This window comes from Mustela putorius, unplaced genomic scaffold (assembly GCF_011764305.1).
Source record: "Mustela putorius furo isolate JIRA1106 unplaced genomic scaffold, ASM1176430v1.1 tig00000095_pilon_pilon_pilon, whole genome shotgun sequence".
Classification (NCBI taxonomy): domain Eukaryota; kingdom Metazoa; phylum Chordata; class Mammalia; order Carnivora; family Mustelidae; genus Mustela; species Mustela putorius.
In genome coordinates, this window is record NW_025421280.1 from 34,030,148 (window position 1) to 34,054,247 (window position 24,100).

The 24,100-nt window shown below is 53.6% G+C and overlaps 1 protein-coding gene across 3 annotated transcripts in view; it reads left to right on the forward strand.

Moving 5' to 3' along the window:
• Positions 1-22,297, forward strand: part of COL5A3 (collagen type V alpha 3 chain) — a 36,641-nt gene extending 14,344 nt beyond the window's left edge. For 2 of the 3 annotated variants that reach the window (XM_004748484.2, XM_004748485.2), the window contains exons 25-67: positions 89-142; positions 232-276; positions 407-460; positions 2,045-2,089; positions 2,198-2,251; positions 2,392-2,499; positions 2,951-3,004; positions 5,925-5,978; positions 6,843-6,887; positions 7,147-7,200; positions 7,323-7,367; positions 7,731-7,784; positions 7,883-7,936; positions 8,027-8,080; positions 8,214-8,321; positions 8,480-8,569; positions 8,838-8,891; positions 9,689-9,796; positions 9,902-10,009; positions 10,097-10,150; positions 10,607-10,660; positions 11,288-11,395; positions 11,470-11,523; positions 11,656-11,709; positions 11,828-11,881; positions 12,017-12,070; positions 12,603-12,710; positions 13,341-13,394; positions 13,565-13,618; positions 13,917-13,970; positions 14,142-14,195; positions 14,363-14,470; positions 14,652-14,705; positions 15,209-15,262; positions 15,450-15,557; positions 15,835-15,888; positions 15,969-16,004; positions 16,449-16,502; positions 17,092-17,299; positions 17,381-17,493; positions 19,052-19,120; positions 20,996-21,235; positions 21,324-22,297. In XM_004748484.2, coding sequence (XP_004748541.1) covers positions 89-142; positions 232-276; positions 407-460; positions 2,045-2,089; positions 2,198-2,251; positions 2,392-2,499; positions 2,951-3,004; positions 5,925-5,978; positions 6,843-6,887; positions 7,147-7,200; positions 7,323-7,367; positions 7,731-7,784; positions 7,883-7,936; positions 8,027-8,080; positions 8,214-8,321; positions 8,480-8,569; positions 8,838-8,891; positions 9,689-9,796; positions 9,902-10,009; positions 10,097-10,150; positions 10,607-10,660; positions 11,288-11,395; positions 11,470-11,523; positions 11,656-11,709; positions 11,828-11,881; positions 12,017-12,070; positions 12,603-12,710; positions 13,341-13,394; positions 13,565-13,618; positions 13,917-13,970; positions 14,142-14,195; positions 14,363-14,470; positions 14,652-14,705; positions 15,209-15,262; positions 15,450-15,557; positions 15,835-15,888; positions 15,969-16,004; positions 16,449-16,502; positions 17,092-17,299; positions 17,381-17,493; positions 19,052-19,120; positions 20,996-21,235; positions 21,324-21,470 — 3,243 coding nt within the window. In that variant the 3' untranslated portion in view covers positions 21,471-22,297. Of the gene's footprint in view, positions 1-88; positions 143-231; positions 277-406; positions 461-2,044; positions 2,090-2,197; positions 2,252-2,391; positions 2,500-2,950; positions 3,005-5,924; positions 5,979-6,842; positions 6,888-7,146; positions 7,201-7,322; positions 7,368-7,730; positions 7,785-7,882; positions 7,937-8,026; positions 8,081-8,213; positions 8,322-8,479; positions 8,570-8,837; positions 8,892-9,688; positions 9,797-9,901; positions 10,010-10,096; positions 10,151-10,606; positions 10,661-11,287; positions 11,396-11,469; positions 11,524-11,655; positions 11,710-11,827; positions 11,882-12,016; positions 12,071-12,602; positions 12,711-13,340; positions 13,395-13,564; positions 13,619-13,916; positions 13,971-14,141; positions 14,196-14,362; positions 14,471-14,651; positions 14,706-15,208; positions 15,263-15,449; positions 15,558-15,834; positions 15,889-15,968; positions 16,005-16,448; positions 16,503-17,091; positions 17,300-17,380; positions 17,494-19,051; positions 19,121-20,995; positions 21,236-21,323 lie in introns of those variants that run through there. The other variant, XM_045084320.1, reaches the window with a different exon arrangement.
• The last annotated feature ends 1,803 nt before the right edge of the window (positions 22,298-24,100 follow it).

Below are 24,100 nucleotides of genomic sequence, written 5' to 3' on the forward strand. Positions count from 1 at the left end.
TTGTTCTGTTAACTTGAGTAGCTGCAGGTCTGAGTAAGGTTGTTCCTGGTGAGATGCCAGACTCTCCATACTGTTCATTTTCTTTCAGGGTCCCCCTGGGAACCCAGGAATCCCAGGCATTCCAGGATCTGATGGCCCTCCGGTGAGAACTGGGTGCAGGCAAAAGGAGGGAGAAGGAGGAGGCTTGGGAATTTGAATGGCAAATCTGTCTCTGATGAATTCTTTCCCCAGGGTCACCCAGGCCATGAGGGCCCCACGGGAGAGAAAGGGGCCCAGGTGAGTGGCCTGTAGAGAGACTGGGTTGGGGATGAGCTTGATAGGCAAGACTCATGAGGAGAGAGATGAGGGCACCGGGACCATGGAGCTGGGGAAGAACAGGCTGGCACTGATCTTATCTCCATCTCAGGGTCCACAAGGGTCTGCAGGACCCCCGGGCTATCCTGGACCTCGGGGTGTAAAGGTACGTGATACTTGGTGCTTGCAAGTAGGGATGGGTCATTGGCATTGGGTCTGGGGAACCAGCTTCATGGGAAACGTGTGCACGTGTGGTGAGAGGTATCAGTCGGCCAGGAGAGGTGTGGTAGGAATCGGGTTTCAATCTGAGTGACAATAGGTAGAATTATGTGCGTTACTTGGAGCTGAACAGCCAGGGAAGTATTGCAATGTAGCTGTCTCCTTGTAGTTGAGAATAGCTAGGCCTGTCTGAGGCTGGACCTATTTCACTGTAAACACAGTCCAGGTCAACACACCGTAGTGAAGCAGACAGTTGGGCTTTAACGCAAGCCCAGGGCCATGCAATCCTCAAGCACAGAAATAGCTCTACTATTGACCAAGGGCGGGGACATTGGAATCATATCTAATATAAATTTAGTTACATTGTAGCAAGATTGGTACCTGTGGTCTAACAGCAGAGTTTGGTGGTAGCCAAGAGGCAACTCATCACATTGTGGCTTTGTAGGCAAGCTCAGTTATACTATAACCAAGGAAGTGGCTCTATTATAGTCAGCCACAGTGTCCTGTGGGTTGCCAAACTAAGAGTTGCATTGTAACCAGGCATAATTATATATAGTTAAAGACTATGTTGTAACTGAGTCTAGTAGCTACATTGTAGCCAGGGTGGCCTAAGCTTGGTTGGATACATTGTGGTCAAGTGAATCCCCTTGTGACTCTAGATAGTCATGCTATTGTCAAAAGAGTTATATTGTATTTAAGTACAACTTCATTATAGACATTGAGCTCAGTTACATTGTGTCTCTCTGTGGCTGGAAACAGTCATGCTATTGTCAAAACACAGTTATGTTGTATCCAAGTGCAATTTCATGATAGTCTCTGAGCTCAATTACATTGTATCTCTCTGTGGCTAGAGACAATCACGCTATTGTCAAAACACAGTTATGTTGTATCCAAGTGCAATTTCATGATAGTCTCTGAGCTCAGTTACATTGTATCTCTCTGTGGCTAGAGACAATCACGTTATTGTCAAAACACAATTATGTTGTATCCAAGTGCAATTTCATGATAGTGTCTGAGCTCAGTCACATTGTAACCAAGTGCAATTTTCACTGCAACCCAAGCTCAGGGTTTGGGCACCTGGGCTTGAACAGAGCAGCCTTGCTGTAGCTAAGCACAGAGTCGCCTTGTTGCCAGGCACAGAGTCGCATTGTAGCCAGCACAATGGGGAACATTCCTTTGCCTTTAGAATGAGACTGGGGCCTGGAATGTTCATCCTCTTTCTCCTGCCAGAAGGAACTGTGGACACAGTGTCCCCGGGAGATTGGAATCAATTACTCGGAAATTTGGCCTTCCCTGCACACCCCCACACAGATGACCCTGGGAGGCTGCCAGTGGGAAGAGGGGTGGAGAGCCAGCCTCTTGCACACCACACTAGCAGGCTTTGGAGAAAGGTCATTTCCTCTAAGGCTGCCCCCTTCTGCTCTTGTCCAGTATCCTTTTGGGCCTGTCCTGACTTGTTTTGGGGCAGGGGACTGAGTTGGAAGGCCCTTCTTAAGCAGGGGAGGGACTTGAGATCTTTTTTATTTTCCAGGGTACCTCTGGCAACCGGGGCCTCCAGGGGGAGAAAGGAGAGAAGGTGAGAAGGGAGGGGGTTCCTGGTTGGGGGGAGCCCTAATAATGGAGCTCTTGTAATATCCCTTCGCTGAAGCCCTGACCTCTGACCTCTGCACTTCCTCCCACCCAGGGAGAAGATGGCTACCCAGGCTTCAAGGGTGATGGGGGGCTTAAAGGAGATCGGGTAAGATGCCTTCCAGATGAGGGATTCAGTGGTTCTGGGGCGCTTGGGGAAGCCAGTGAGGTGGGAGGATGCTGGGGCTAAGATAGGGGGCTGCAGGGACCAGGAGCAACACAGCGTCTAATTCCTCCTTTCTATTCCAGGGGCTCCCCGGACCCCCTGGACCCCGAGGAGAGGATGGTCCAGAAGGACTAAAGGGGCAGGAGGGGCTGCCTGGCGAGGAGGGTCCCCCAGGCTCAGCTGGGGAGAAGGTGACTGGACCTTGGTCACCCTCTCCAGTCTACTCACAGCTTCCTGTCCTGCAGCCAAGATACTCCCTGGCCCTTTGCCTTCTACCCTTGGCTCTTTTATCTCCAACCTCAGGAGGCTGCTACCACACTTACCATCTCTAATTTCTTAACTCAGCGTTACAGAGCAATTTCATGCACAGTATCTGATTTTATCCCCATAACCACCACAGGCAACAGGCATTTTTATCCCCATTTTACAGACAAGGAAACTAAGATTTGGAATAGAATAGAATAGAGTAGAATAGAATGTGTTGCCCAGAGACATGCTCCTAGCAGGCAGGAGCCAAGATTTGAACTCATGTTTCCCTGAATCTCACCCTATTGCCCCATCACCATGTTCTAGCCATTCTGTCCTTTCTTTTCTGATCTTGAGGTTGCAATTTCTGACCTTTGTCCCATAACTTCTCTGCAGGGCAAGCTTGGGGTGCCAGGTCTCCCAGGTTATCCGGGACGTCCAGGCCCTAAGGTAAGAAGCTAAGGGGTTGGGAGTAGGCAAAGGCAACATTGAGATATTCAGGGCCAGGTTGTGGTCTAGGGGAGTGAGCTATCCACCCCTTGGGTCACTAAGAGACAGCAAAAGATGTGAGCTTTGGTATCAGATTTGGATTCAAATACCCACTCCTTACCTGCCTAGTGACCGTGGGCAAGTCTCTTGAGCATACTTACTTCTTTGTAAAATGGAGATCACAGTAGTCTTTATCTCATCAGTTTGATTATAATGACATTGATAATTTTGATAATAAAACTCTAGGATCCTTCTTATCTGGTGTGATTGAGGCTGGTTCAAACCAAGCCAGTAAGGAGGAGAATCACAAAAAAATACATATCTTGCAATACTGAATTATAACTTACAATAAAATGCACTTATATAAAACGATACATTTGTCTGCCAATTTTTTAATGGATGAGGCTGCTGATTAGACAGGTCTTTCTGCCTAAGCCACACCCACATTACATCACTGAAGATTTATAGTTTGGGTTTATATAAAGTGGAACAGAAACTTGGACATTTGGGAAGGAATCCGAGCGCCAAGTCCTTCCAGAGTTCCACACTTTTGTCATCTCCATCTGGCAGTTATCTTGTGCATGCCTCATCTGATGGGACTTTTTTTAGTGACTTCCCTTTTTATTGAGTCTTTTCCATTTAACTTAGATTTGGTAGACATCGTTCTTTTCCTTTCTGCATCCCATCAGTTCTGTAAACTTTCCTTAAGTCACATGACTCCAGTAGCAAGGGCAACTGACAAACAGATTGGGGAGTAAACTCAAGGCACCATACCTAAGAATAGAACTCAACCGACTGGAGCAGGAGTTCATGGGAGTTAGAGCAGAGCCTCTTCGCCAAGTCCAGTCCATGTGTTTTGGACAGCGAGCAACACGCTGCAGAAGGCATGATGTGTTGTTTAAGTTGAGGTTGTTGTCTTAGCTGTTATAACAAAAATACTTGAGACAGCGTGGCCTAGACAACAGAAATTTATTTCTCACTCTTTTGGATGTTGGGAGTCTGAGATCAGAGTGCTAGCGTGGTTGGATTCTGGTGGGGACTCTCTGGTTTGCAGACAGCTGTCTTCTCTCTGTGTCCTCGAATGGTGGGGTTGGGGCGGGAGAGGGGGACAGAGGGAGAAAGAGAGGGAGAAAGAGATGGGGACAGGGAAGGAGGGAGAGAGAGAGAGAGAAAGATCTAGTCTCCTTTTCTTTCTTTCTTTTTTTTATTTTAAGATTTTATTTATTTGACAGACAGAGACCACAAGTAGGCAGAGAAGCAGGTTGAGGGGGGAGGGAAGCAGGCTCCCTGCTGAGCAAAGAGCCCAATGTGGGGCTCGATCCCAGAATCCCGGGATCATGACCTGAGCCAAAGTCAGAGGCTTTAACCCACTGAGCCACCCAGGCACCCTGAGTCTCCTTTTCTTATAAAGACACAGATCTGGGGTGCCTGGGTGGCTCTGTTGGTTGAGTGTCCTCCTTTAGCTCAGGCTGTGATCCCGGAGTCCAAGGATCGAGCCCCATGTCGGGCTCCCTGCTTAGCAGGGAGTCTGGTTCTCTGTCTCCCTCTGGTCCTCCCCCCTGTTCATGCTCTCTCTGTCTTCCGATCACTCTCTCTCAAGTAAATAAGTAAAAAAAAAAAAAAAAAACAAAAACATTTTAAAGACACTGATCCACTTCATGAGGGTTCCACTGTCACCACCTACTTACCTCCCACAGGTCCCACCTCCAAATGCCATTCTTCAGCATAGGGCTTCGACATATGAATTTGAGGGGACACAAATATTTGGTCCATAGCAGTCAGTAATAATCAGCTTGAAGAATGACAGCTAATGTGTCATAAACACTTACTGTATGCCACATGCCATGTATACTTTCTATACGTTATCCTAGTTAAGCCTCACCAAAACCTTGTGAGGGAGGTATTATTGGTATCCTCAGGCTACAGGTAAGGAAACTGATGCCCAGAGAGGGTAAGCCATTTGTCCAGGGCCACACAGCTAGTCTAGTGATAGGTCTGGGATTCAAAACATGGTGAGGAACGGGAGGAGATAGCAGAGCCTGTGATGTCCTCCCCTGGGTGGATGGAGGGTGCCTCCAAGATGGGCAGGACAGCATGGACTGCAGCCAGTTAGTTAACAAATATCAAGTAAGCTCTGACTTTGTACCAGGTTGAGGGGAATAAGACTAGAGCAGCGTCTCCTAGCAGAAAAACCAGACAATGAGTAAGTAGGCAAGTGAATAAGGTTGTTGTTTTTTTTTTTTTTTAAAGATTTTATTTATTTATTTGACAGAGAGAGAGAGAGAGATCACAAGTAGGCAGAGCAGCAGCAGGCAGAGAGAGAGGGGGAAGCAGGCTCCCTGCTGAGCAGAGAACCCTATGCAGGGCTTGATCTCAGGACCCTGAGATCATGACCTGACCTGAAGGCAGAGGCTTAACCCACTGAGCTACCCAGGCGCCCTGAACAAGGTTGTTTCAATATAAATATTTTGGGAAAACAAAATAGGACAATGTAATAGACAGCAAGTGACTTGGAGGGTGTGGTGGTCAGGACGGTGGCAGAAGGCTTCTCTAAGGAGTTGACATCTAAATGAGACCCAAAGGATGAAGAATCAGGTCTGTGGGGACCTGAGAGAAGAGCAGTTTAGGCAAAGGAAAGAGCCAGTGCAAAGGCCCAGAGGCAGGAGTGTACCAGTGTGCCTGAAAGCATGGAGGGGCCAGTGTGGCGGGAGTGGAATGAGCAAGGGCTGAGGCTAGGGAAAGAGGAAGCCTTGGAGGAGGATGGGGCTGGAAGGACCAAAGAAGCTTCTGGAAAGGATGGAGTGGCTGAAGGGTGAGGGGTCAACTTTACTCACCACCCACTTTTTACCCACAACTTTTCTCTCTGATTCTCTCAACTCAGGGATCTACTGGCTTTCCTGGGCCTCTGGGACCTTTAGGAGAAAAAGGGAAGCGGGTGAGTCGTGATCCAGGGGTCAGGGGAGAGGGTAGGGTTTGGCCAGGAGAATGACATGTGTGGCTCTGCGGGACAATGGGGAGGCCCCTGGGTGGCTGCATGTAAGCCTAGAAACACTTGTCTGCACACATACCCGCATACACAGGGCAGGGCCCACGTAGGTGACCCCACCTAGCATCCCTGCCCACATGCTTGCGTGTGCCAGTGGGCACACGCCTCACAGTGTGATCAGATGGGGTCTGGGGGCTGCAGCTTGTGGGCCTGCGGTCAGCAAGGACACGGACCTGCACGCATGTGTGTGACCGCAGAGGTAAATGTGTGTGTGCAAGGGTGGGGACATGCTCACAGGTGCCCGTGTGTCTGTGGACATGGCGTGCAAACACGTGCATGGTGGGTGTGTGGCCCCTGTGTCTGCGGACACGGTGTCTACACACAAGAATCTGTGTGTACGGCTGTGCTTATAAGGACCGTGTCCTGTGAATCCGTGTGTGCGTGTGTTTAGGTTGAGTGTGCACATGTGCAAGGAACAGATTGCATGGGGAGCTCCAGGTGTCGATCCGAGGCTGTGGGTCACCCAACGTGTGCTGCTGCGGCATGAAGTCTGGGATAAGTGGGTGTCCTTCCGGGCGGGCACACCTGTGTTTGGACCCTGTAGATGCATTCACAGGTGTAACTGGGTGTCTGTGATCTTCGCACGATGTGTGTGTGAGTGTGTGTGTGAGAGAGAGAGAGAAAGAGAGAGAAAGGCTTGTGAATAAAGCGTGCAGCAGACCTCTTTCTGGGTCTGTGCCTGGAAGCATTTGTGTGTGTCAGGTCTGCAGCGTCGCTTTCTTCTGCTTCCCCCTCACCTGATTCATTTTCCAGGGGAAGGCAGGGCAGCCAGGCTTGGAAGGAGAGCGGGGACCACCCGTAAGAAGATGGCTCCCCCATTCTGCCTGGCCTGGGGGAGGGGGCGGGGCTGGAGGGAGGGGCTGCAGGAGGAGAGGCGAGGGTGGGGGTGGGGTGAGGGGGGGAGGTACTGCAGGCAGGCAGGGGAGAGGGTTAGGGTTATGTTGGTGTCCCTGGGAGGGCAAGAAGGGATCCCAGAGGGAGGGGCCCAGAGCACTCGGGTTCACCTCCTAGCTTCCCCCACCCTCTCGCTTCTAATCTTTGCTTCTTTTCTACTCAGGGCTCCCGCGGAGAGAGGGGGCAGCCGGGTGCCACCGGGCAACCAGGCCCCAAGGTATGGGCTGGCGGGTGATCAGGCCCCCACGTGGGCCCCCTCACCCAGGCTTCCCAATGTCCTCCCGAAGCCCTCCCAGTTGGGTTTGTCCTGCAGCCTGAATCTTATGCACTGTGTCCTAGGGCGATGTGGGCCAGGATGGGGCCGCTGGGTTCCCAGGAGAAAAGGTGAGTGTGGGTGTTTCTGGATGGGAGACAAACCCAGGAGGGAGGGAGGCATTGTGACACGGTGGAAAGAACAGCCTCTAAAGTTGGGAGCTGTGAGTTTAAGTTCCAGCTCTGCCACTTGCCTGCTGTGTGACTTTGGGGAAGTCACTCAGCCTCTCTGGGCCTTGTTTTCTCCCTCTATGAAATGGGAATAAACGCAGTCCCCGCCGCAAAGGGCTGCGGTGACACGGGAAATGACTGAGTGTGTGTCACGGGTCTGGCTCCATGGCCGGTGTGCACAAAGTGTTCAGTATGCTTGTCCTAATGCGGGGCTCAGACGGCCAGGCAGGAGGGGTGAGGCTGTGGTTTCTGGTTCCATTTCAGGGCCTCCCAGGTCTGCAAGGCCCTCCTGGATTTCCTGGGCCAAAGGGTCCCCCTGTAAGTGAGTGCATCTTGATTAGGGGTGGCCTGGAGGGAAGCCAGGGGGTGGGAAGACTGCTTAGTCATGGCTTGTCTCTGTCCTACCTTGTTCCCAGGGCCCCCAGGGGAAAGATGGGCGTCCTGGGCACCCTGGTCAGAGAGGAGACTTGGTGCGTAGCCTCTGGACTTCTGACCCCTGACCCCGTTAGGCTCTCTAGTTCTTCCTCCCATGGGACACCCCTTTTAATTTTTCTCCCCAGGGCTTCCAAGGTCAGACAGGCCCACCTGGACCAGCTGGTGTCGTGGGTCCTCAGGTCAGAATGGACCCCACAGGTCTTCCCAGTTTTGCACCAGTTGGGAGATATCTGGGGGGAAGCGCATCTCCCACAGCCCCCTCCCCCATGCTGGGCCACCTCCGTTCAAGATAAGCTTATCTTTCCTCTTCAGGGGAAGACAGGAGACGCAGGACCTCTGGGGGAGAGGGGCCCCCCAGGCCCTCCTGGACCTCCTGGTGAACAAGGTCTTCCAGGCCTGGAAGGCAGAGAGGGTGTCAAGGTGAGACGCTACCCCCTGGAAAATCTCAAGTTGAGTGGCCCCAAAGGTCTCCCAATGGCCCCATGCCACCCCAAGGCTCAGAATCACCCCCAGATTCACAGACTAGGAGGAAACACCCCTTCTCTGGAGCCTGACCTTCCTCCTCTGCCCTCCTGCAGGGGGACCTGGGGCCACCGGGACCTCTTGGGAAGGAAGGACCACCTGGTCCCAGGGGCTTCCCCGGCCCCCAAGGAGCCCCTGGGGATCCAGTGAGTATCCTTTGCCCCCCCCCCCAAATGTACCTGGCTGGACTCTAAAGCAGAAAAGGAGAAGGGTGCTCTGGGGAGGGACATGGTGGTGGCATCCTGGGTGGGGACAACCATGAAAGTAAAGGAATGACAGCAGGCGGGACCTGGAGGAGATAGACCCCTGACCTTCAGTGCCCAGGAAGAAGTGGGGAACTGTGAGCCCCCAGAAGGAAGACAGGACCTGGGCACACCCTTGGGCATCTCTTAACTGAATCATCTCCTCCCTCAGGGACCTATTGGCTTAAAGGGTGACAAAGGCCCCCCAGGCCCTGTTGGAGCCAATGTAAGTATAAGCCCATCTGCTGGGTGGGAAACAGGGTGACGGTGCCTTGGGGCATCTAGGGAGCTGAACATTGCCATGATTAAGTCCCCTATCCTGGGTGTCAAACAGGCTCACACCCATGACCTCAGTTTTCTCACCTGTGACATGGCCCCATCCGTGAGATGATCCATCCCACACTTACTTACCTGCATGCCAGACATCAACAGATGAAAGACCTCCTTTCTCCTGGAGCTTATTTCTAGTTGGGGAGATAAGGAATCAGTGGCACGAATAGCACGGAGAAGGGGGGGTAGGGAGAGAGCCGCTGAAATGAGCTGCTCAAGGAAGGCCTCCTGAGAAGGTGATATTGGAGCTGAGACCTGAGGAAGGTTTGGGAGGAGCCGTGTGCGTATATAGGGGAAGAGCGTTCCAGGCAGTGGGACTAGCATGTGCAAAGGCCCTGGGGCTGGAGTGTGCGCAGCATGCTGGAGGCAACGGTGGGACCTGTGTGGCTGGAAGGAAGGGAGCGAGGGGGTCAATAGGAGGCAGAGAGGGCAGGAGGTAATGGGGCAGGTTGTGCAAGGCCTGGGGGCTACCAGGAGGATTTCCCATTTCGTGAGTGAGCTGGAAGCTGTGGAGGGTGGTGAGCAGGGGGATGTGTGTGCCCTGACTCAGGTGTCCCTCTGGCTGCTGTGGGGAAGGGCACAGAGTGGCCAAGAGAGCAGTATCGACCTGACTCAATGCCAGGCAGCTTGAAAGGCCTCTATCAGTGAGAACTACTTTTGCTATTTTTCCTGACCCTTTACCCCTGTTTTCAGGGCTCCCCGGGGGAGCGGGGTCCACTGGGCCCAGCAGGAGGCATTGGGCTTCCTGGCCAAAGCGGAGGCCAAGGCCCTGTTGGCCCTGCAGGCGAGAAGGGGTCCCCGGTGAGTGCGTGCCCACTACATTCCTCAAGCATCCTCAGGACTCCACATACCAGGACCTTTCCTCTGCCCTGACTCCTGACATACCCCCATCTACTCCCCCATCAGGGCGAGCGTGGCTCCCCTGGCCCCACAGGCAAAGATGGGATCCCAGGCCCCCTGGGGCTTCCCGGACCCCCTGGAGCTGTTGGTCCTTCTGGCGAGGATGGGGACAAGGTAAGCGTTCATGGAGAGGGCAGGACTCAGGGGCTCAGGGTACGGAGAGTCCAAGTTGGTCCTCCCCTCATGCTCTTTCCCCTGTAGGGGGAAGTGGGTGCCCCTGGTAACAAAGGGAGCAAAGGCGACAAAGGGGATGCGGTGAGTGTGGGGCCCCAGGGAAGGAGGTGGTCCTGGGGGAAGGCAGAGGGATGGGGAGGCTGGGGGGGTAGCTGGGATCTCGAGAGCATGGGGAGGGAGCTGAGGTGGTTACCTCCTCCTCTCCCTTTCCTTGATGGCATCATTCTCTCTGTCTGTGACTCTGGGAGGCTCTGAGGCATCGCATTCCAGCTTCCCCCAGGACTTCAGCCACAGTGCCTACTGTCTGTCTGTGAGCCAGCTCAGTCCCTGGAGGGACTTCTGGGGAAAAGTCCTGATGAGCCAAGCTCAGGATGATGTCTGTGTCTGACCCCATCAGTTGATGGCTAGGAAGACAGGGCTGTGGGGGAAGCAAGCTGTTGCTTCCTGGTGGGTGGAGTGGGAGGGAGTGATTGTCATCTTGAGGGTTCTCCTAATCTTGAACTTGAGATTTTTTTTTGGCTGTGTCCCCTCCCCCAGGGCCCACCTGGACCGACAGGAGTACGGGGTCCTGTGGGACACCCAGGCTCCCCGGTGAGTGCTCCTGGCTTTGTGACCATCTCCTGGATCCCAGGTGGGAATGGACAGTGTCCTCCACCATGACCCAGACCCAAACTCAACTCCAAACTCAACATCCAATAGGAACTCACGCCAGAATCTGGCTCAATCCCAATCTCAACCTGAATCCTGAAGGCCTTCACAGGCCCAGTCTTAACCCTATCCATGACCTTAACGTCAACCCTAACTCAAACTTTATCTTTAAATCTGAACCTTGACCCCATCCTACCCCTAACCCCAAATCTGACCCACCCTCCAGTGCTGACCCCAAACCTGAACTCAAACTTTGAATCTGACCTCAGCCCCAATCTCAAACCCAACCCTAAATTCCATCTCAGCCGTATCATGACCTTGACCTCAACTTACCACCCAATGCCCATTCACCACCCAATGCCCATGTGAAAACTTTGACTCAGCTCTTGACTTAATTCCCAAAATCTGGCCCTTAACCTGCACCCCCGATGCCAAGTCCAACCCTGACCCTTTCCAAACTTAAGCCCAACCCTGACTGTAATTGTTAACCTCGGTCCTGACTTTGACCCAGAGCCTATCTCCAACTCTTCACTCAGACCCCGCTTGTACCCTCGTTCTGTCCTTCTCCAGGGAGCAGATGGGGCTCAGGGACGCCGGGGACCACCAGGCCTCTTTGGGCAGAAAGGAGATGATGGAGTGAGAGGCTTCGTGGGGGTGATTGGCCCTCCTGGCCTGCAGGTGGGTGTCTGAGTTTGGGGATGTGGCCTCTTTCCCTGCACTCTGTGCTCCAATCTTTCTTCTTTTTCCCACAGGGGCTGCCAGGCCCTCCTGGAGAGAAAGGGGAGGTTGGAGATGTAGGGTCCATGGTATGGACAACCTGGGGAAGGTGGGAGGGAGAAGAGGGTGGGTGATTGGTGGCCATTAAGGATGGTGTTTGTGGCTAGTGGTGCCTTTGGGGAGTCATGAGGTCACTGGATGCTATTCTGACTGTCCCACAGGGTCCCCATGGAGCTCCAGGGCCTAGGGGTCCCCATGGCCCCAGTGGATCAGAGGTGAAGACTTGCTGGGGGGTGGGTGGGGCAGGATGTCTGAGAGGTGGGGACCTCCATTTACCCCAAAGGGGCTGTTGGGATCCCACAGTCCCACTTCTACTGCTTGCTGTCTCTCCAGGGCCCTCCAGGGCTGCCTGGGGGAGTTGGTCAGCCAGGCGCTGTGGGCGAGAAGGTGAGAGAGAGGGGGTAGGGGGCTGCCTAGGGTAGGGGAGGCACAGCCAGTCTGGCTTGGGGATGGCTGTTCTGGGGAGTTCCTCCCTGTCCTTCATAATCAGAGCTCTCCCTACCCTGACTTTGCCTCCTGCAGGGTGAGCCAGGGGAGGCTGGAGATCCAGGACCCCCAGGAGCCCCAGGCATCCCTGTGAGTGACTGTGTTCTATACCCTTGCACACGTCTCAGGGAATCCCTGACCTCTGGGCATCTAGGGCCACCTTCACGAAATCTGGGCAGGCCTGAGTCAGACCTATAGGTATCCCTAAGCCCCGGAAGGTCTCAGATAGGGCTGCTACCGAGAGTTCTTCAGCTTGTACACCTATAGGGTGCAGGTGGGGGCTTGGGTCCAAACCATGAACCCTACTGTGGGGTTCATGTGGGGGTTCATGTGGGGGATGAACTTCCCGGAGGGATCCCCTTTCCCAATTCACTCCAGCATGGCATGTGGGCTAGACCAGCCTTGGTTATGATCTCTGAGCAACTGGACCATCCCGGCCCCTGACTCGAATAAACCCTAGATGCCTTCGACATCTGACCCTTGGACAGTCTAGGCTCTTCTGACCCCTGACCCCAGGAAAGTCCCAGACCACTCCCGATTCCTGAGTCCAGGGAAGCTAACCCTTGACTTCTGAAGAGTCCCAGCTGACTCTGACCTCTGACCTCTGACTCTTTCTGCAAAGGGGCCCAAGGGAGAAATTGGTGAAAAGGGGGACTCAGGCCCATCTGGGGCTGCTGGACCCCCAGGCAAGAAAGGCCCCCCTGGAGAGGATGGAGCCAAAGGGAGCGTGGTGAGTCCCGGGAGAAGTGGAGGGAGAGATCGGGGAGGGGCACTTGCATCCTCTTGAACCTGCTCCCCAGCTTCTACTGAGGGGTTCCTCCTCCAGTGTGCTGATTCCCCAGGCAATCCAGAACATGACTGAATACTGACGAATGATGGTTATAGCTCACTGTATGGGTGCAACTTGCTTCTACACGGAATCATTCTGGAAGCGTTGGAACTGCTGAGATAGATGCCCAGAATTGGGGCTGATGTGGGATTTGGCCTTAGGGTGGAGGTTGAGACCCTCCTACCATCATGGTGGGGCTTGGGCTGGGGTGGGAGGGCAGTGAGGACCTTCAGGGTCTGCGGAACCTCAAGTTGGATATGACCCCTTTCCGGAGGGTCAGTCCTACCTGTGAGTCCCGAGCTGGGAGGCGCCTGGAGGACGGAGTGAGGTGATGTGTGTCATGGGTTTAGCTCAGCACCTGTACACCTTAGACTCTAGAATGTTCACCCTATGGGGGGGAGGGACTTTGTGTTTTGTTCACAAGCATATCCTCAGCAGCCCAGGCGGTGTCTGGGGACAGTTCATGTGGCAAATAAATGAATGAATGCCCGATAATTCAGAGAGGTGCTTTGTCCTTGTTCTGTCTTCCAGGGCCCCACTGGGCTCCCAGGAGATCTAGGACCCCCCGGAGACCCTGGAGTTTCGGTGGGTATGAGCCCTACTCCCCCATAAGCCCCCATATAGTCCTATTTCTGTCCCCATATCTCCACCCTCCATAGACTTAGGCAAGGTCTGTGGAGCAAATAACCCTCACGTTTCCCCATGTTTCACCCCTAAATCCTTACGTGCCTCCACAACCCCTGCCTACCCCACAGGGTATCGATGGCTCCCCGGGAGAGAAGGGAGACCCTGGTGATGTTGGTGGACCGGTGAGTGGCGGAACAGAGGATGTGGTGCTGGTGGGGGAGTTGGGAGGGTGAATGGGTGAACTGGAGTGAACTGGGGGACAGAGAAGTAGGTGGATGAGATGCCTAGGGCCCTGTAGATGCCCTTGCCTCGCCTCTCTGGGGCTTCCCCAGGAACATGAGCGACTCCAGTGCGGAGGCGGGAGATGGCAGCTGTTGGCGTGGTGTATGGGGGAGGCCGTCTGGTCAGAGGCGTCCTGAAACCTCGTCACGCTCGACCAACATGAGCTAATACTATCCTGGTGCTGTTCTGTATTCGTAGGGTCCGCCTGGGGCTTCTGGGGAACCTGGCCCCCCTGGGCCTCCTGGCAAGAGGGTGAGTGAGACCCGCCTCCTGGCTCTCCTGGGCCCACCCATGCCCCACCCATCTCCGCTGGCCTCCCTTCACTCCCACAGGCCCCCCTAAACCCCCACAGACCCCTGTCACCCCAACAGGCTCCCTTTACCCCTAAATCTCCCCTCCCCCACATCCTGTTTGCCTCCTCAGGGTCCTTCCGGCCGCATGGGTCGAGAAGGCAGAGAAGGGGAGAAAGGGGCCAAGGTGAGTCCTCCCCAGCCAGGGAAGGGTCCCTGTGCTGATGCCTGACCCACAGCTGGGCCATCAACGGCCATCAACACAGGAGCCCCCGTTCCCTCCCCCTCCCTCAGGAGGTCAGGGGGAAGTTTCCCTCTGACTCTTTTGGCCCTTCCCTTGCCCTGTTCTGTTAGGGGGAGCCAGGTCCTGATGGTCCCCCAGGGATGACAGGCCCAGTCGGGGCTCGAGGACCCCCTGGTCGTGTGGGGCCTGAGGGTCTTCGAGGGATCCCCGGCCCTGTGGTGAGTTGGGTGGGAATAGGGTTGGGGAGGGGTGGGGTCAGCTCCTCCCTTATAGTTTCTCACCACAATCTGGAGCAACTGACCCTGGCTGGGGGTGGGCGTCGGGGGTGTGCGTGGAGGCCAGGGCACTCACACCGAGCTCTGGCCGAGGGCAGCGTCCCCATGTTTGGCTTCATCCTAGGGTGAACCAGGCCTCCTGGGACCACCTGGACAGATGGGCCCTCCTGGACCCCTGGTAAGAGACTTCTTTGTCCCTGATGTCCTGGCACTGAGAACCACACTGGGTGTCCTGGGACCGTCTAGCGACTGTGGGTGCTGGTGGTGCAAGCTGACCCCTCACTGACCACCCATCCTACAGTCCACCGTGACCATCTGTACTAACCATCTCTCTGATCACTTATCTGGATGGTCTACACTGACCACCCACACTGACCCTCCATCTTGGTGGTTCATACTGTCCACAGAGACTTTCCATCTTGATAGGTCAAACTGACCCTCTATCTTGCTAGTCTACCCTGACCTTCCACACTGATTCTCACCACTGACTGTTCATATTTACCGCGCTCCAACCCCTTCCTTATCCCTGGTCACCCCTCCTCTCTCCTGACCATAATCACATCCCTGGTAGTTCCCACTTGAAATCCAAGTAATTTCCCATTTGACTCTCCCCTAATTACCCACATGAACCTTGAGATTTCATGTTTGAGACTCACTAACTGAGCCTCCCCCTCCTTCCAGGGGCCCTCTGGTCTTCCAGGATTGAAGGGAGATGCTGGCCTCAAGGGGGAAAAGGTAAGGATACGACCTTCCATTATTCTCCCCCAATTACCTCCATCTCCTCCACCTTCACCTGCCTCCCTGGCCGGAGGGCTGGCAGGTTGGGGTCTCCTCTGCTCCCACACCCACAACCCCAAGGCTCTAGAAGCATCCCCCCCCCACCATATTTTTTTTCCCCATATGTGCCTCTTTTGTCTTACAGGGCCACATCGGATTAATTGGGCTCATCGGCCCCCCCGGGGAAGCTGGTGAGAAAGGGGATCAGGGGTTGCCAGGCGTGCAGGGCCCCCCTGGCCCCCAGGGAGAACCTGTGAGTTCTATCCCAAGCGGGAAGAGTGTGTTCAGAGGACGGGGTGGGTGGGGAGGCAGAACTGGGGCTCATTTGGAGAGCGCACATTTGGGAAGCTGGGGTCTAGAATGGAAGGGGTCGTGTCTGGGGAAAATGGGGGCCTCTACCTGGGGATTTACAAGTCAGAGGCTGTGTCTGTGGCTTGTTCTCTTGAGGGGACTAGAGGCTTGTCTGGGGGATGTGCCTGGATCATAGGGGTGAACCCCATCCGTGATAACCTCGATGTTCCTTTCTTCAGGGTCTCCCTGGTCCCATCGGCTCTCTGGGCCACCCTGGGCCCCCAGGCGTGGCGGTGAGTAAGAGGGGTTTGTGGGGTGGGGTCACCATGGTGGGCCAGCTGGGACTCCAGCCCTCCCTGTCTCTACCCCATAGGGTCCTCTGGGACAGAAAGGCTCCAAGGGGTCCCCGGTGAGTAAATGCTGTCCCTTGGGCCCCTACATCCTGGCTTCCCGCCCCCTTTCAACATCACCGCACCTCAGTGCCTTTGCATGCGTTTGTTTGTTCATTCAATCACACATTCACTGAATATTTATTCAACACCTACCGTTGTATTTTATCAAGTCTAAGATGCCATCAATTTTAACAGGAGCCATTATTTTAGAAACTACTATGAGCGAAAGCAGTTTTGACAAGGAAACTGAGATTTGCCAAAGATGTTAAGATGTTGCTTTCAGAGATGTTAAGATACGGAAAGAAAATGTGCATTTTATACTTGGTGCTAAGCAGTGCACGTCCCTCCCCCGGTACTGCGCATGTGAGTGTGAGACTGCGTGCGTGTGAGAGCGTGTATGTGTGTTGGCAGGAAGGGGTCTCCACAGACAGAGCTCACTCCCCAGTGACTTCTCCCTACAGGGATCCTTTGGTCCCCGTGGTGACACTGGCCCCCCAGGTCCCCCTGGCCCCCCGGTAAGTTCCCCAGGGAGTATGTTAGAGGGTTCCCCTGGGTCCCCCAGCGCCCAGAACTGGGTGGAGCCCACAGCAGGTGTTTGTGGCATGCAGGTGGGGAAGAAGGTGCCTTGAAAGCCGGAGGGGGCTCTGGGCTGTGTTGGGGGTTTAGGGGGATACCCCTGGGGGCTCTGATGGGTCTCGTCTTGCTTGGCTCTGTCTCCCCGTCCATCTCTCTCTCCCTGTCTCTCTCCACCTCCTGGCCTTTTACTGTCTCTATTCCAAATTCTTATTCCCCTGTTTTGTCTCTGTTTCTCTCTTCTTCCCGCTCCCTCTTTCTCTCTCCGCTTTCCTTACGTCCCCTGTGAATCTCTCTTTCATTGTGTTATTACTTCGGCTTTTCCCCAACTCTGGGTCTTTCTATCTCTCCCTCCCGTTTATCTCTCTCTGTCTCTGTCGGCCTATCTCCTCGGCCCCTTCTCCCCTTTCTTATCTCTCCCCACCAACCCGTGTCTCTTTACCTCCCGTGACTCTCTCATCTTTGCTTGTCCCTCTTCCTGTCTCTCCTGCATCTCTGCTCACCTCTCCTCCTTACCCCGCCCCTGCTCAGGGTCCCCGAGCTGAGCTGCACGGGCTGCGCAGGCGCCGGCGCTCTCTCCCAGGCCCAGGGGAGCTGGAGAGCGGCCTGGAGGAGGTGTTGGCCTCACTCACGTCGCTGAGTTTAGAGCTGGAGCAGATGCAGCGCCCTCCTGGCACGGCTGAGCGCCCGGGCCTTGTGTGCAGTGAGCTACACCGCAACCACCCGCACCTGCCTGATGGTGAGGTCCCTCCCTGGCCGGGCGGGCGGTAAGCCTATGGGGTCCTGCCCGTGCACACTCACCGACCTGGCTCTGCGGCAGGGGAATACTGGATTGACCCCAACCAGGGCTGTGCGAGGGACTCGCTCAGGGTTTTCTGCAACTTCACTGCGGGAGGGGAGACCTGCCTCTATCCCGACAAGAAGTTTGAGATGGTGAGTGCCTGGAGGAGGAGGGTTGCGGGGGAGAAAGGGGGCTTCGGGAAACCACCTCAACCCCTCCGCCACCACCGAAGCTATATCCCCTATCTCCCCTCCCTGCCCAACCGCGCATACCAGCCTTTGGATCCTTATCCTTCCTTCAGCCAACATTTATTGAGCACCCGCTGTATGCCAAGTCCTGTGAAGGGCTGGGACTACAGCAGAGAATAAAAAACCAAACAAAACTCTGCTTTTATGGGGCTTACCGTCTGTGAGAAAAGATAGACCAAAAAACCTGATTAAGAAAACAGAAATGGTGGAAGCCTTTAAATAGGGGATAAATGTGCCAGACTGTTCCGAGCACTTAGCTGCATTTGTACTGAGTCCCAGCCACCTGGTGTGGGGTGCGAGGGCCATCATCCCCAGAGAGGGAAACTAAGGCAGAGAAGTGATGGGATTACCCCAAGGCAGGCTGGCTCCAGAGACCCAGCCCTTAACCACCATCTCTTGACTTGCTACCTCATAGGCCCGCAGATTCATTGCCCTCTGTGGGTTGGGAGGGGAGACCACCTGGTTCCCCAGGAATACGGGGGTGCTCCATCAGGAGCCCTCAGCCTCCCAGCCCCAGCACTGGGCTGAGCAGCGGAGGGCAGCAGGCAAGCTGCCTCTGCTCTAGAATGCTGGGTTGGGAGAGAGGTGTCACCTCAGTTGTTTTTATCTGTAAAATGGGATTCAAGACAGTATCTGCCTCAGGATGGTTGTACCATCGGGGTGTTGACGCACGTGTCAGGCTCAGTGATGAGATACAGGCAGCACGTGGGCCTGTGCTAATGCCTCCTCCACGGCCGGTAAGATCTGCAGCCAGCACAGACCCTGCAGAAAGGCACGGCGATGTCCGTCTTGTTGCTTATTTTTGACTAGTCAGAGCCCTGGTTTGGTAGGAGCTCAACCCCCCCATCCCGATGGGTAGACAAGCTCAGACCCCCAAGTCATGTAGGGCTTAACCTCTAAATGGTTGCTGGTCCCTGAGACCTGAGCCGTTCCCACCAGCTCACCTTCCTCCTGCCCAAAGGGGCTGGGGAGGGGACTGAGGAATGATCCAGAGTTGGTTCCCCAGACACAGACCCTGAGACAAGGATTAGAGGGCAGGTCATTGATTTAGAAGGACATCTCGGAGGCACCAGGAGAGAAGGGGGGGGGGAGTGGGCGGGTCTGGGGGAGGCGGCCAATGAGGATTAAAATGTCACTCTTGGGCACTAAAAGCTCAGTTCTACTGGGGGACGTGGGAGGGGGGGACTGCATTGTCCCACACAGCGGGAGAGGGAGCGGGAGCGTGCATTTATCCACCAATCTTGTCAGTCATGGGTTGTGGGCTGCTTCAGAGGGCATTCAGAGGACAGGGACCCCTGGTCCCTTGGGCTGCCCTATGCACCAGCCAAGCTCACCTCCATGGTGAGAGAACAGCCCAAGAGTCCTGGCTATACAGGCTGCAACTTTCAGTGTGGGGTAAATGCAGGAAAGACCTCGCGGGCACCCAGGGCATCTACGCTCACTACACCCCTCTTGTCCCCAGGTAAAAATGGCCTCCTGGTCCAAGGAAAAGCCAGGAAACTGGTATAGCACATTCCGTCGAGGGAAGAAGGTGAGTTGCTGGAGGCCAAGGGGGGGATAGTATGAAAACTGGTGGGAACTGGTGCAGGGGGAGTTGGAGGAGAGGCTATGAGAACTGAAAGGAACAGGGAAGACTCACCCCTGCCTTCATGGTGATTTCAGGCTTGGTGGGGGTGGCAGATGGGGCAGGGGCAGCATTAGATGTGTGATGGAGGGGATGCAGAGTATGGTGGAAATCCAGACGCAGTGCTGGAAGTACCAGAGGCTTCCTGGTAGCAGTCACAGATCAGTGGAAGCCTAAACAATGAGTTGGGTCAGCAAGTTAAGGAGGACAAGGAAAAGTGTTGCAGGCAGAGGGAACAGCATACACGAAGGCCCAGAGTTTAAAAAAAGAGGGTCTGGTGAGGCTCAGTGGGTTAAAGCCTCTACCTTCAGCTCAGGTCATGATCCCGGGGTCCTGAGATCGAGCCCTGCATCAGGCTCTCTGCTCCGCTGGGAGCCTGCTTCCTCCTCTCTTTCTGCCTGCCTCTCTGCCTACTTGTGATCTCTGTCAAATAAATAAACAAACAAAATATTAAAAAAAAAAGAAAGTATGAAGAAAGGATTAAGAAAGGAGGTGGAGTAGGAAGGTGAGGGTTAGGCTTACCACCCCCCAGAAAGACCTGTGAGGCAAAGGGAGCCATAGAATGTGTTTAAGTGAAGGAAGGACCCAAATCTAATCTCTGTTAGAAGAGTGCCTCCGGGACTGGTAAGGGTGGAGTGGGTGGAGGGGACTGGTATGTTGGTCTGGGAGAGTGAAGAGGTGGTCCAGGCTGGAGCTTCTGCTATTGGGGGTGGGGAGGAGGGCATGGCCTGGAACTTATGGAAGGGAAGTCAATAGGACCTAGTCATTGCTGAGATGGAGGGCAGGGAGGAGAGTGTTGGTGGGCGGGTGGGTGCCTGGGAGGGAGTCTGAGATCTGTAAGTGAGAGGAAGAACAGCCTTGATGGGCGGGGGAACTTGGGTTCAGTTTGGGATTTGTTTATGTAACATACATGTATGTGCTAAGCACCGGAAATGTGGCAGCAAATAAAACACGGCTCCTGACTTCATGAAGCTGAACAAGGAAACAGGCAGACAATAACCAAAGAAACAAAGCTCTTAATATAGCGTGGGGGTACTTTGGTTTGGGTTCCCTCAAAAGAGACCCTTCAACAAAGACTCAGTTGCAAGTACTTTACCTGGAATAGGATTCCAGAAAACATCAGTCGGGGAACTCGGAAATGATACAGAGAAGAGAGGGAAGCCAGAAGAAACGGATTGACCAGCCAGTTATCTCAAGCCCATGACACGTTAATAATATATTTTATTTGACCCAGTGCATCTAAAAGGGTGTCATATCAATATAAAGGTTACTGAGGCATTTTAAATTCCTTCCCTCCGCGTTCTGCAGAGTCTGATGCGTATTTTACATTTATAGCACGTCGTAATTTGGATACTAAATTTCATTGGAAGCTCTTGATCCGTACTTAGATTTCATAAAATCTGCAGTTGAAAAGGTAGATTCGTGTATACTCAAGTTGTTCCACACCCAAGTTTTCTGATAACTGGATTGAGCCTCAGTTATTAGTCATGAATCAAATACAGTAAAACAAAATCATTAAATAATTTAAAATCCAACAATGAATTAACATTTTAAGCAGTTTCCTCCTCATCGGGTGCATTTCAAGTGCTCAGCAGACCCGTGTGAGTGCCTCGGGGCTCGCCAGGCACCCGTGGGTGCTGGATGGCTGGTGGGCCCACCCAGAGAAGGGGCGAGGCAGAGGGGCAGGTCGGTCGGGGGATGGAGAGCCTGAGAGGTAGGTTCCTTAGAAAGAAAGTAGGGGTCAATGGAGCACTCTCACCTCCTGCTTGGTCCCACCCCCAGTTCTCCTATGTGGACGCTGATGGGTCCCCGGTGAGCGTGGTTCAGATGACCTTCCTAAAGTTGCTGAGTGCCACAGCCCGCCAGAGTTTCACCTACTCCTGCCAGAATTCTGCCGGGTGGCTGGACGAAGCTGCAGGCGATCACAGCCGCTCCGTCCGCTTCCTCGGAGCCAACGGGGAGGAGCTGTCTTTCAACCAGATGGCAGCGGCCACCATCACTGTCCCCTATGATGGCTGCCGGGTAAGGGGAGGAGCAGGGGCTGGCCGCAGTGGGGAGGGACCTTGGCTGCCTTCCTGCTCACCCGCCATTCTGTCTTCCCCGTGGTCAGCTCCGGAAGGGACAGACGAAGACCCTCTTGGAGTTGAGCTCTTCCCGAGTGGGCTTTCTGCCTCTGTTGGACATGGCGGCTACTGACTTTGGCCAGACGAACCAGAAGTTTGGGTTTGAACTGGGCCCTGTCTGCTTTAGCAGCTGAGAGTTCTTGGGGTGGGAGGGACAATGAGGGAGCCCCCGATGGGGTACTTTTGGTGCTGAGGCCTTGAAGCCATCATATTTATCGTATCCTGTGACTGTGGAGCCTGGGGAGAGTCTGCTCCTCACGGTCAAGCAATATCCCTTCTCCATTCCAGGCGGCTGGGGGCTGCACACCCCTGGCCCAAGGGTCCGGCTTCCTCCTCACTGCACCGTAGCTGACATACTGTAGTCTGGCTCTTTCTCCCTTCTGTGCCCGCCCATCCCTCAACTCCCTACCCCTGATGCCCCATGCAAGGAACTTCCAACTCACAGCTGACGAACGCCCCCCACGCCTGCCTCCCCATCCCCTGGGCAGTGCTCTCAACACCCTGTGGTGCTACCCTTTCCCATAGTTAAGCACTGGATGTCTCCTGATCCCAGGCTGGGACCCCTTCACTCATTCCTGTTTTCAGGTGGGTTCACAGTGAAGGAACTAAAGTCAGACCACAGGGGGAAGTGAGACTTCCCTGGACTGAGCTGGGTGCTCCTTCTGCTGCCTCTGCACAGCTCTGAATACCGCCCCCCACCCATATCTCCCCAAATGCACCTTGCCATGCCAGGTGGGATAGGAGCCAAGATGGTGGGGGTGAATCAGGATCCTAATGGTGCTGCCCTATTTATACCTGGGTCTGGATGAAAAGGGAAATTCCCCTCTGTTGTATATTTAATCTGCTTCCTCCTTAGGGAGGGCTGGGATATGATGAGACGGATTCTAGCATGTTCCCCTCCCCTCCAGGGCCATAGGGCATATTTGGCATCTCAAGTCTGAGAATAAACCAGTGAACTGTGTCCCTGTGTCTTTCATCTAGTGCTGGCTACATCCTTCTTAAGGTCAGGCTCTTGGGTCACCTGCGGTATCTGCCCCCACCTTCTTAATTGGGTCTTTGGGTACAGGTGGCTTTGGGAGCTGGGGAGCATCTGATTATAATGGCACTCCCTGGAGATTTTGGATCTGTTTACCAATGCAGGTCCCTAGAAGAAAAGTTGGAAGTGGCTGGATCTCTAAGAGAGATCGTAAATGTTTTTGCCATAAAAAAGAAATGCTAATTATGTGATGTGATGCAGGTGTTAGCTAATGCTATCATGGTAATCATTTTGCAATATGCAAGTGTATCAAATCAACAGGTTGTATGTCGTAGACTTACACAATATCGTATGTCGTCAATTCTGTGTCCATAAAGCTGGAAAAAATGGTGAACTTATTAGGAAGACCTCAAACTTTGAAGAAGAAAGAGGAGAGGAAGGAGGGAGAAGAAAGAGGGAGAGAGGATAGCTAGATCTCCACGTTGACCTTGATTAGTCCTGGAGTCGCTGGCTGAACTGAGGGTGTGGGAATGGATCAAGAGGGGACGTGGGATGTGGTTTGGGTTTGAGATAAAAATGACTAGAGGTGAGGGTTGGACGACTGCCTTCGGCTCAGGTCATGATCCTGGAGTTCCGGGATCGAGTCCCACATCAGGCTCCCAGCTCCACGGGGAGTCTGCTTCTCTCTCTGACCTTCTCCTCGCTCATGCTCTCTCTCACTGTCTCTCTCTCAAATAAATAAATAAAATCTTAAAAAAAAATGACTGGAGGTGAAACATCTGGGTGGCCATTCAGGAGCTGAGTTGAGGGTAGAGAGGATTGAATTAGAAGAGGAGCTTTGAGGTGTGCTGGATACTGGGAGGTAGGGGTTGGGTGAGATATGTTGAAAATGGTTTGAAGATCAGTCTAATAGGAGGTTGGTTTGGAGTGAGTTGAATGAGTCTGAGGTTGTGGATTGATGATGGAATCTGCTGAATTGGAGGTAGGGCAATCAGCGGATTGAAGCTAGGGTTTGGAATTAGATGTTGGATTGACATGAATGAGGGTCGATTTGGGAAGTAGGATGAACGGAGTAGAGGTAAGTAGGGATTGCTGTGAATGGGGACTGGGGATTGGCAGTTTGGGAAGTCAAGACAGCATCAGTTAAGATGAGAGTTGGGTTTGAGGTAGCTTGAATTGGGGGTTAGATGTTGGGTTGAGGTTTTCTTTCAAATAGATTTATTGAGATGTAATTCACTTACCATATAATTCACCCATTTAAAGTATACAATTAAATGGTTTTCAGTATATTCACAGACTTGTGCAACCATCACCACAATCAATTTTAGAACATTTTCATCACCTCAAAACCAAATCGCATATCCATTAGCAGTCACTTTCCCTTTCCCCCAAACGTCTCAGTGGTAGGCAACCGCTAATCTTTCTGTCTTTATGGATTTGCCTGTTCTGGACATTTCATATAAATGGAATCATATAGTATGTGGCCCTTTGGATCTGTTTGCTCTCACTGAGCATAATGATTCAATGTTCATGTTGCAGTGCATATTGGTACTCCATTCCTGTTTATTGTTGAATCATATTCCGTTGTCTGGTTATATCACATTTTGTTTATCCATTCATCAGTTGTTGGACATTACCAAATTGAGTTGAGTTAGGAGTGATGGAGGGCTGGTGTGAGTTGAGTTGGGTCAGGTGGGCTTGCGTAGTTATGGGTTTTAGGTTGGGGTGAATTGTCTCTCCAAAAGCCAGGGTAAGCCCTGCCACCTAGGTCCCATAAAGCCATCTGAA